Below are 11,628 nucleotides of genomic sequence, written 5' to 3' on the forward strand. Positions count from 1 at the left end.
TTAACTTCTTAAAAACTATCACTTATTAATCAAAACCCTTTTCTATTTTTTTGCAGATATTATTCGCAAGAGAGGAATTATGATTGTTAAGGGCACCAAGGGAAAACCAAAACTCCTGATGGGCGGCTTCGAGTATTACCGCAATAATTCGAGAGGATCCAAAACGTATTGGCTTTGTGCTCGAAATCGATATATGCGGTGTGCTGCCCGAATCATCACCTGCTCAGTGACCGGAGAACTGGTCATCAAAAACCAGCAGCACAACCACGACTCACTTAATCAGCCCAAAGCAGACATTAAGGAGAAGACGCCAACTTCGAGTCTTAAACAATAAAGAATCTGAGCTCCTACGCCATTTCATTTTTCAAACAAATTGATTTAACTTCCTAAGTTATATAAAGTTATTCTTAAATCTTTTTCATAAGTTAGCAAGTATGTACCCTTGCAGAGGGCTATTAAATTTTGGTCATATGTTTTTCATGGTAAAACTTTTGACCCAGAAAGTATATAGCGAGTCGATATAAATTTTTCTGATTTTTAAGACATTTTCCACATAAAACTTTGCAAATCGTGTTTTAATGTATTCCTTCAACAAGGCTGATCTAACCTCTATTTGCTATAGCTGCCATAGAAACAATTGGGTCAAACTCACAACAAGAATGAACGCTTTAGACGAATCCCTTGACTATTAGATACCCGTTATTCAGCTAACCACTTTCAAAACAAAGATTCCACCTTAAAAAAATCGGGTTTTAGGTGGCACAACCTGGAGAACTGCACTCAAAACTAACAACACTGTTTTTTTTTCTTACATTGGATTGTTTTTTAAAATCACCGAAAATATTTTGCATGGAACTCGAATTCGCGTTTTCAAAAATTATAGCTGTGCCGCTTTTGGTCATTGACAAGTTAGAAGAGGTTTTTACGGTTTACATCTGAGTAAGGTCCCAGGTTCAATTCTCAGCCAAGGCAATGTTCTTTTTCACTTAAAATAATTCTATATTTCATTCATTTTGAATTATGTATGCTAGTAAACAAACAATGAGACAATGAAGTGCTGTAGTACTACAAGTTAATACAAAATACTAAAGGGGGGCGGAAGGAGGAACGGTCGTAAACAAATTAAGTTTCTATTCTATTAAAAATCAAACAAAACACCTCTTAACGAATTAACCTCTTATAAATTATCTGATATCAAATTTTGTGATGAAAACGAATAAGCTTTCTACTAAATAAATACACTTTTACCTCGTTATGAGGTGGGTTTGTTGGATATCAGAAGTTTTGGTTTGAAATATAGTCAAAGTACCCCAATATTGTGACTATGGTTCTTACAAAAAAATCTTTTACCTATACTTCAGTACTAACTTTGTTTTAACAAACTACGTTTGGCAAGACTTTAAAGCTTAACTTACAAGAAAGGAAGAAAACTTCGGCCAGGCCAAGTTTATATGCCTTTGCAACAGTTCTAAAAATTACAAATTTTTTAAAACAACAATATTTTGATTTTTATGCTTTTATGTTTTACAAGCAGCTATTTGATATCGTGGTCTGATTTCAATACAATTAGAACCGTAATTCTGAAACAATAAACCATAACTGTTTATCAAAGTATATTCAAATCAATTGAAAAGCAGCAAAATTATAATTTTTTTCATATATTTTCTTGATTTTTCCCATTTTCCATTTAGTCCTCCGATCCGGCTCGTTTTAACTTCTTTTAATAGTTCTAAAACTGATGGGCTAGTTTGCATACAAACGAGTGGGCAAACAATCGGACATGGCTAGATCGACTCTCCTAATGGTGCTGTTAGGGTCGGGAATGTTTCCTTTTGACTGAAATTAAAATACCATTTGTAAGGATTTGTAATTAACGAGAAAGTTATCTGGCCCTATAGAACATTAAAATTTCAATAACATCGTTGTTTTAAAGATATTTGCTTACATCTTGCTCATTTTTTTGCTTAGTATCTGATAACAGATTAGTTTGCATAAACAAAGATTAGTTTTAATTTTAAATTTAAAACAATATTTAATATTTTACAGTTATTTAATGATATTCATTTTTTTATAGCATTTTCCTCACCAAATTGGTAGTGGATACTTTTAGGAGGAATTTCTCGCCTAAGCAGCATTAACTTCTCCAAACTGAGAAAAGAAGCCGTTTTCGTTGCTAAATAACTTTCGAAAACATTGGGCTCTAATGGGCTCTAACAATTCTTAACAATTTGCAAAAAAAAAAAATTAAATAATAAATAAATATAAAAATAATAAAATTGTTTTAACTTTTATAAATATTTATTTAAATTTGTACTTTTTAAATCGATTAAGCTTATACGTAAAATAAAAAAAATATTTAATGACCTCTTCTTTTACTACTGTGGGCAAAAAGTAAGGTGATTTTATTATTCCTTTTTATTTTCTTTTTCCAATCGGCAAGAAATTTTCACAGGGTATTCCTGAGATGTGCTTTTATATATAAAATTATAAACAAAAATTTGTTTTTTAAGTTTTTAAACCATTCCTGCCTCTTTAAAGAAAATGTAAATTTTTTAAATATTTAATTTTTGAGATGGTAACATGTATCAACTTAAATTTAAAAAAATTGACAAAAAATTGTAAATGTGGAGAAAAAATATCCACCTAATAAACTTTAATTTTAATATTATTTGATTATACAATGCTTTTGGAAACTATTATCAATAGAATATTCAATTTCCAAGTGCACTTATGAAGTTTTTTTAAAAACTGATACTTTTCTTGGTTCTCAGTATGTCAACGAACGTTAATATCGACAACACATTGTTGTTACTGTTGCCAGTTCGTAAATTGATACCGCACACAATGACGGCCCTGCTAATTCCTTGTGTAAACTTCGTGGGGTCTTGTTTATATAAATCGGTTTCCAACCAAAGAACGAGAAGTGCGGGATGACAAAAAAGCTGATTCAGCTTTCGAGCCACTTGAAATGTGTCTCAAAAATTCCTTAAGAGCGAAATATTAATCAGCTATTGCATGCATTCGTTTGACTGGCTTAAAAACATTTGAATAATATATATTATGTCCATAACATCATTTTTACAATACCCCCAAAAATTAGAGCGAGAAAGTTAATTTGAATTAAACGGTAACTTATTCTTGGAAAGTTTGTTTACCAACATAACTCCACTTAGTGCACATGTATATTGTTACTTACAAAATGTGTTTAGAGAGAGAATAAACTCAAATGAACTTAAGTGATGTCGAGTTCCCCGACTATAAGATACCCGTTACTTAGCTAACAAACTTCAAAATAATTATTCCCCGATAAAACAATGAATTGCCAAAATTAGAAGCAAAGAGCTTGCAGCATCCCCACCCCATGCCAACAGTTCTAAAAGTCGGGGAAATCGACTATAGCGTTCTTTCTTATAATTTTATAACAACATCTGCTTAGCTCTGTTTAATTTTTTTCTTTTCTTTGTGCTTTGTTTAATTATTTTAGTTTTTAGTTCGCTTCATTTGAATTTGTAAATTACAATAAATCAGTTTATAAGGTTTAATAAAAAAATTACTTTTTTACTATTATTTTTCGAGTTTTACTTTTTACTCAAAAGTAAAAGGTTTTTTTCAAGTTTTATATAGTTCTAAAAATATAACGATTATTTGTTGAGTTTTATTTTTAGATCTACAAATAATGATTATTCTATGAGCTTTATTTTCAGCTAGACAAATACCGTTTAATTTTTTTTTTATTACAAATATAACTCGAATTGAATTTTTTTTGAAAACATTACCGATTATCGAAAAAGGGAAATGGAAATAGACTTAGTGGACTAGAGACAACATCTTAGGATTATTTAGTTTTGTACAATAAGCAAAAACTGCATACAAATTAATGTTTAAAACTCTCCATATTTGTTTAATTTTAAAAAAGAAATTTTTGCAAAGAGTCAGTGGAAAGATTACTTCTCATATTCGTTGGGACCAACTTAAAAGCCGAAAAGGACCTCTCCACGGACCTCTCCAAGGCCATAGATCTGTTAAACCAGGGAAAGGACGTGAATCGGTTTAATCTTTACACTGACTCCTAGACAAAAACAATTTTTTGTAAAATTGAAGAAATTAACAAAAATTGAATGTAGTGACTAAATTTTCTTGGTAGTACACAGTGTTGGGAAAGGTATTAGTTTTTTAGTTTTAAAAGATACAAAGTTTTCAATTTTCTAGGTAGGGTAAAAAATACAAAAAAGCTAAAAGAAACAATTTTAATAAACATATTTTTAAATAGATTCTTCACGAAGTTTCAATTAAATTATTATATTGATTTTTATACGCTTTGGCAATTAAGTTGGATGTAGAAATATGTAAAATTAAATATACTATATCTGGCATATGGGGTGCAATAAAAGTATCTTCAAGTTGCAGTGAAATTATTTTTGCGAAAAAAACAATAAAAATTAATTTAGTGATATCAAGCAAATTTGAAAACAAAAATAAATGCAACCTTTTTAGTTCCTAATGATCTAACATATCATATTCTTAAGATAATTAAAAATATTTACCTTTACCTTATTTTAAAAGTATTCGCAAAATCAATTAATTTTAAAATAATAACCAGTTATGGGCACTTCCAGAAAAAAATTACAACGACGAAAATAAATGTTAATAAGCTAATGTTTTTTTTTCTTTAATATAGATACAAAATATTAATGTTTAAAAAAATTAATTAGTTTACAGCATATTTTGGTTTTTTTTGTGAAATATTTAAACACAATGTCGAAAATAAGGATTTTTGGCTGGATTTGTTTTTTCTGTAATTGTTGTATATTCGTTTTATGATTACAATCTTCATTTAGGGTCTTCAATACAATAACAAAATAAAAAGATAAAGCATAAATTGACTAAGAATACAAATTTTAATTTTTTTTTTTTATGTCACGTTCTTTTAGTACAGCTAAAAATGTAAGTCCAAACCTAGTTAGAAGTACGTTGAAAAAGCTGTAAAGAGGATGACAATAAGGCCCGGTAATCCTATTATCTATTTTTCTAATCTTAAACATGCGTTCCAAAAAATATTAATATTCGTACATTTATAAAATAATAATAAATATATTTTTTTTTTTTTTTTAGTTAGATGAAAAAATGTTTGTCTTTGAATAAATTTTTGAAAACAAAGTCTTAAAATTGAAAACATTATTACTTTACTATGGTCAAGCGGTTATGGTTTCCAAATTATTCGCCACATTTTGGCGACTTTCACATTTTTGAAGAAAAAGTCAAAATTACTTCCATTTTTTTCGCGTTCTCGGTGGAGAGTTTTTTTTTATTAATAACTCCAAATCGACAAGTCCTCAAAGCTAGTTTTTTTTTTATATAATTAGAATAGTGCTTATAAAAATGCGTTATTTATATATAAAAAAACTTGTTAAATAACAGTTCTTGTAATTTTTTGTTCGTTTAAGGTCGTACGAATGTCGCGTTACCGATCCTGAAAGTAGTATATACGTATATATATGTTTTATGTTTTATGTTTCGAAAGAGCAACAGTAAAAAAAAATTTCAAGCTAATTTCCTAAATTACTGGTGATAGGTTTGACATTTTATTTTAAACTTACCGCCATAATAATAAGATCGTGCAGATGGAACCAGTTCCCCGTTTTATACGATATGTTGTATTCTGCGCTGTGGCCACACTGCATCTGTGAGGTACGAAACGTTGGTCCCGTACCGAAAAAGATACATTCTCTCTCGCAAAATCGAACGGAGCGGACGTGTCGCGCGTGCCGCGTAGGTAGACAGCCCATAGATACAATTTCCCCTGGCTCGAAGGTGGTGTGTATTGCAGCAGAAGCAGAAGTAGAAGTCTCTCTGCATGCGAGAGCGTCTCTGTGAAAATTCAATAAAACAAAGAGCCAAGTGAAAATCGGTTCCAAATGCCAATTGTCTAGCGATTCGAGAGAAAAATCAAAGGGATATAACTGCCATAAGAAAAACTGTGTTGGTGTACAGCTTAATACCCGCTGTGTGTGTGCTTCGTGTGTGTGATTTGCCTGATACGCTTTAATTAATATCAATAAGAAGTGCAAAAAATACAACTTTGTCTGCCTGAAAAGTATCTAGACCCCAATTATTCGCCGAAGAGCATTCGTTTTAATTCGATTGACACAGAGATTGAGAGGGAGAGAGGGGGAGACTTAAAAAGAGAGTGGGAGAGGGATCCCAAACACCAGTACGGACGCAAAATAACTGTGCAAATGGTGGTGGAGCAGCCAGCAGCAACAACAAAAAACATGCAAATGTAGCGCCGCTCTCCTCTCTTTGTCGCCTTGCTTTTGCGCAGAGAACTCCGGCGAATTGGCCGGATTCGCCGCAGCTGTGTGTTTGGAAACACCTTGCTCCAATATTTTAACACCCCCCGTCTGAGATACCCGATTTTGCACGACCATCGCAGTTTCAGTCTCAGTTTCGGTTCGCTTCGTGCGCTTTCTGCTGCCCTGCAGCGGAAAATTCAACGAAAATCAGCCAGTCACTTGCAGAAACTCCCAAAAAATAGGAGAAAAGAAACATACCGAAATCGGCATAAAGGTTCTTGCATTTTCCAATGCTGGTTGACTGCGTTTTACATGCGATTTCCTCCGTTGCTTTTTCACCTAAGACAACAAGAAGAACGGGTAAAACCAGGAAAGCGGCAAGAAGAAGAGCTTCAGCACAAGAAAAAGAAGAAGCAGCAGCTCCAACATTGTCGCCGCGACATCGTCGTCGACGTCAGCGTCGCTGCAGCGCAGCAGCTTCATCAGCTAGCCATGAACTACAACTGCAACTACAACAACAACAACTACATCTGCAGCAGCCCCGACAACAACAACAAAGACAGAGAACAGGTTTGTACACAGACAAAATTTGGTTATTTCTTAGATCTATTGGCAATTGGGTTTTTCAAACTGGACCTGAACACTAAAGAAAAAAGTTAGTTTGCTTTGAAATAAATTAGATATTTTTGTTAAAAATGTTAAAAACCTTGGTCAATTTTTTTTTTTCTCACCTTTTTGAAACTTTTTGACAATTTAAAAGGGAATAGAATATTTACGCAGAGATGTTAGTTGGACCGACCGACATCGATTAATTTGCAATATTCATTAAGATTCGTTTGAAATAAAGTCTACTTTCCTTACTCAAAGTAAAGATTTTTTTTAGGAATTCACTACTATTTTTAAAATTTTAAATTTTAAATTACTTCAAACAGAAAAAATAAGTAAAGTTTTCTTAAAAAACAGATAAGTATAGCTAATATGAATTTAGTAAGCTTTTTAAAACTATATTTTATGTTGCAAATTGTTAAAATTTCCCACAAGTTCTTAACTATCAAAAATTTTTTTAACATTTCGCCTTATTTTGTTGTATAATATTATTTTAAATCAATATACGAGGTTTCCAGAAAAGCAGGAATCGAATTTTAACCAAATTTGAATAAATATATTAAATTAACTTATTTAAACCAAAATGGTAGTGTTTCTTTCTCTGTACATCGACTCGCCGTCGTTGCTCTCCATTCGCTCGCTTATTCATAACTTTTTTGGTTATAGATTTTTGTCACCCCAACCCCTAAAACTGGCGAACCAACCTTTCACCTCACCCCCCACGTAGCGCCATCATCCTTCAGTTGCTCACATGCTCGACTGTTTCAGTTTTTCAATTATTAATGGTGGCCATTAGTGCGCGCGCCGTTAGTCCGCCCCGCCCCCAGCTCGCCGCCCCTTTTACGGGTGTCGTGTAGACGCTTTTTTTCCTTATCGGACAAATTGTGTTTGTCTGAAAAGTTCAATGAGGTGCGCACTGCAATTGCACTCACCCCGTTCCCTTTTTTCCTGACCAGCCGTCATATTTATGCTATCGACACATAGATAAAAATCATGTTGGTACCGATGTATATGGATGGCTTTTCCAGATAGCAGCCCGCAGCACGGCGGAAATGTATTGCATTAGGGGAATTACTCCGGGACGCAACTCCGGAGTTGTTGATTAATTCACCTCGAGGTGCGTGTGGGTTTGAGTACGATGTGTAGTTTGTGTGTTTGCCCGATGTGAAAATTCTCTATTTATATTTATTGCTTAGTTCGTTGCTCTGGGGCGAGATAAGAAATGCCTCTTAGTCATTGGAATGAATAAGGATTTACGTATTTCACAGGAAGCGTTGTGCAAAACGTTGACAAACTCACGATAAGTTGTGAAAGGTAGCTGCCGGGTAAGCGGCGAGGCAGATGTGTCACATAAACAAGGGTATAAAAAAGATAAAAGTGTCATAAATATACTCAAACTTGCTACTAACTTATGTGAACACTCTGCCCCTGCTCCAAATAACTTGGGGTGGACTTTAGCATTTTTGAATTATAATCGTTAAGACACAATTCCACAAGCTAACAAAATGTTTCACCCAATCCTTTTTTGTTCAAAATAAAGAAATATGTGAATTCCTTTAAATATCATGTTCTTAGAATACCGGTAATCGTAGTTTGACTTTTTAATTAGAGGGCCTTTTTACAAAGTCTATTGACTCGTACGTGTTTATTAAACACCTATAAGCGAAGTTGGCATCTGAGTGGTTTGACAATAAGATTTGATCTCATACGTAATAAAATCACACTGGTTAAAAGTTAGTTTTGTAAAACAAGTTTGCTTAGAATTTTAAAACACCGCTTTTTGACCCAGATAGTCAAGCCTCGTACGATTAACGTTCTTGACATCTACATATCGGAAAAATGTTTTAGTGCTCTTCTAATCATATTCATTTATCTGACTACAAAGGTAAACTAAAGTAGTCAGTGCCAGATATTTTAAAGTCTTTAATTTTAAACCGTGAGACAAGCTATGTACTTAATTTCCCCATAGGGTAGTTATTTAAGACTCCGACGATATCGATCAATTTCACCAAATTGTACTGCGCCTAATTGTTCAGCCCACTTTGTAAAAGCTTAAGAGGGGTTAGAAACTGTTCTAATGTCTGCGTTATTATCCCATCTAAGTCGCACTTAACTCCCTCAACCGCCCACCCTTAGCGCACGGGACACATGTGTCCATAATAGACCGTTGCATGAGCCAAGGCCATCATTTACTTGGGCCGGACCACCTGAAAAACCAATAAAGTCATTTCACACACATTAACTTAACCAAAGAAGGGAGACCATCACGCAGCCTCGAAGGGTACAGAGTCCATTTGATAATTGCATGGAGGTGTTTTTTGGACCATGCGCATCTTCCAGACTCTTCGCCAGGCTTTCACCCAACCCCCAGACGAAATCCACCCCATCCCAGCCCATACCATTCAGCAAGCACATGCGAAACACCGCTCGGTCACATATGTTGCCCAAAGTGATTATTTTCACTAAAAATAAACGAAATTAATGATTGATGAAGTGAGACAAGGGAGCAAACGCATCCATTCCATTCGCTTTCGCATTCGCCCTTCCAGAAAACAGTGAGCGGCCGTCAACACCAGCAGTCCAACCTACAATGGGCCAACATACACTTTCTTTGACAAAAACTTTTTTTGTTAAATTCGTCATAAAAAAATTTTAAATCGGTTGCACTCACAGAACACCAATCTACAATCAAATTCCAGAAAGTCTGATAAGGGACGCCTTGGTCAAGACAACATCTCTTGAATTCGCAGTTTTAAAATGCAATAATGTAAAGTTTTAAGGAACTCCAAGTAGAATTTATAGGAATAAATTCAAGGGCACACTTTGGTAACTACAGAAAAAAAAAACTACAGCTTGAAATCAAAGTGAAAGCTAATTTAAAGCCCAGTTGTTCCTATAGAAACTACAATATACAGTTATCCGATATTGAGGACATTTTTAATATTGCATGAACAACCACATGCGAACATTTATAATCGTTCGTTTGGCAGTTTCAGGGTGTAGTAGGATTTTTGTGCATAATATTGAACCATATAACTATTGGTAATTTTTTTTACATTGAAATCTTTCAAATTGAGCGAGCTGGGAATTTTAGCCAACAAAAGGGGTCGTTGGTCCACAGTGCAACCCCGGTCGGAATTTCCAATTTCAATTCCGATTCGAATTCGGCATCCTAGAACCGGATTGAAATGAAAATAAAAACAAAGAACATGGCAAACGTAATGAGAAATAAGCCTTCACATAAAAGAAAAGTGCCTTTTAATTGAAACCAGGTGAAGAAGATGGCTTGGACTCGCCATTGGAAACAGAATCGAGGCGGACCGTGTGCCTCTCTGTCACTGGGCAAAGTTTCTTTGTGCTCACGCCGCTGTCGCAGCCAGACGGAAATCATAAAAATGTTGCATAAAAATATTTTTTATGTGTGCTGCTGCTGTGGCGTCTGCGTCTTTTGGCCTGGTGAAAATAATAATAAAATGGGAATAAAATAAAGCAAGTAGAGGCGGAACGGAACCAAACGGACCCGGCCGTGCCACACATTTCGTTTATATTTACTTGACAAGTTTTTGCACTGCGTCGAGACGTCTCCGTCTCCTTCTGTCTTTGTGTCTGTGCCAGAGATACACTCGAAAAAGTCCGACTGAATCATTTCATATTTCTTATCCGCCTTTCAATACATCCAAGCGTAGTTAGACAAATTATATTAACACTTGTATTAGGAATAACACTACAGGAGAATTCTTTAATGAACTACATATTTTTAGTACAATAGGTTTATTAGGAACACTATTTTCATTCACACATTCACACACGCCAAATAAGACACATATTTTTCACTTCTATCGAATTAAAAGAAGTTTATTTTCGCTCCTTTATCCCTAGCTGGGTGCCACTAACTGAGGACTTAGCATAAGAAAGAAATTTTGGGAGGCTAATCAGTAAAAATTGTATCCTTTAAAATGTATGTTACCCGATTGTTTTTCGGAGTGTTGTGCTTCTGCTTTCTGGTTGAGACCAGTGTCTTGGGTTGCCCGTTTGCCATTTTTGGCGGTGCTATGCAGCGGCGCTCCACGTCATCAACAACATCATCAGCACGGCTCCGGGGGCTAGGGCTGGGGCTGTGTGGCCTGGGCTGGCCTGTTTTATAGTCCAAACGTGATAGCGAAATGTGAGCGTCTTTTGGCTCCTCCTGCTGCCTGCTGCCGGCTGCCTGCTGCCCCCGGGAGCACCCTCCTGCTGTGCATTTTCGTGCAGTTCGAGGCTGGAGTTGTGGGTCGTGGCAGTTTCCTTGGGAGGGGTGCGCCTCGGAAAAATAAATTAATGGAAAACATGCAAACATAAATTCTCTTTAGCTGTCAGGTGTTTCACATTTTAAACGTAAATTATAAATAAGCAAAGTAAAATTATAATTCCGCCTAAATGTTTTATTTGCCACCGTCTGCTGTCATTCCGCCCCGACCACCTTCTTTATTTCTCTTTTTGTGGCATATTTCTTTTGTGGCATTTTTATTCCCTGTGTATGTTTGGGAGAATTAATTTTATTCAAATTAATGATGAAGCTTATAATTGGCCTCGTTTTTTTGGTCTCCGTTCTCTTCATTTTTAAATAAAGACACTCCACTGTGTGGATGGCGACATAGTCATCTGCGGCAGCAACATCGCTCCACCTCCATTTCCCTCGTCTTCGTCATCGTCATCTTCATATCCAGCATCTCTGGGGGAAGGGGCAGCT

General features: G+C 35.0%; 2 protein-coding genes across 5 annotated transcripts in view; both read left to right on the forward strand.

The window, feature by feature from the left end:
• LOC128266150 (modifier of mdg4-like) overlaps window positions 1-358 on the forward strand; it is a 32,720-nt gene extending 32,362 nt beyond the window's left edge. Inside the window, exon 5 of the mRNA XM_053002468.1 lies at window positions 57-358. Within this exon, the coding sequence (XP_052858428.1) occupies window positions 57-334 (278 nt within the window). The 3' untranslated portion in view covers window positions 335-358. The remainder of the gene's footprint in view (window positions 1-56) is intronic.
• A 5,350-nt stretch (window positions 359-5,708) lies between these two features.
• LOC128266148 (uncharacterized) overlaps window positions 5,709-11,628 on the forward strand; it is a 30,729-nt gene continuing 24,809 nt past the window's right edge. For 2 of the 4 annotated variants that reach the window (XM_053002451.1, XM_053002450.1), the window contains exon 1: window positions 5,709-6,863. In XM_053002451.1, the coding sequence (XP_052858411.1) occupies window positions 6,606-6,863 (258 nt within the window). In that variant the 5' untranslated portion in view covers window positions 5,709-6,605. The remainder of the gene's footprint in view (window positions 6,864-11,628) is intronic. The other 2 variants (XM_053002448.1, XM_053002449.1) reach the window with 1 other exon arrangement.

The sequence above is a fragment of the Drosophila gunungcola genome, chromosome 3R (assembly GCF_025200985.1).
Source record: "Drosophila gunungcola strain Sukarami chromosome 3R, Dgunungcola_SK_2, whole genome shotgun sequence".
Lineage (NCBI taxonomy): Eukaryota > Metazoa > Arthropoda > Insecta > Diptera > Drosophilidae > Drosophila > Drosophila gunungcola.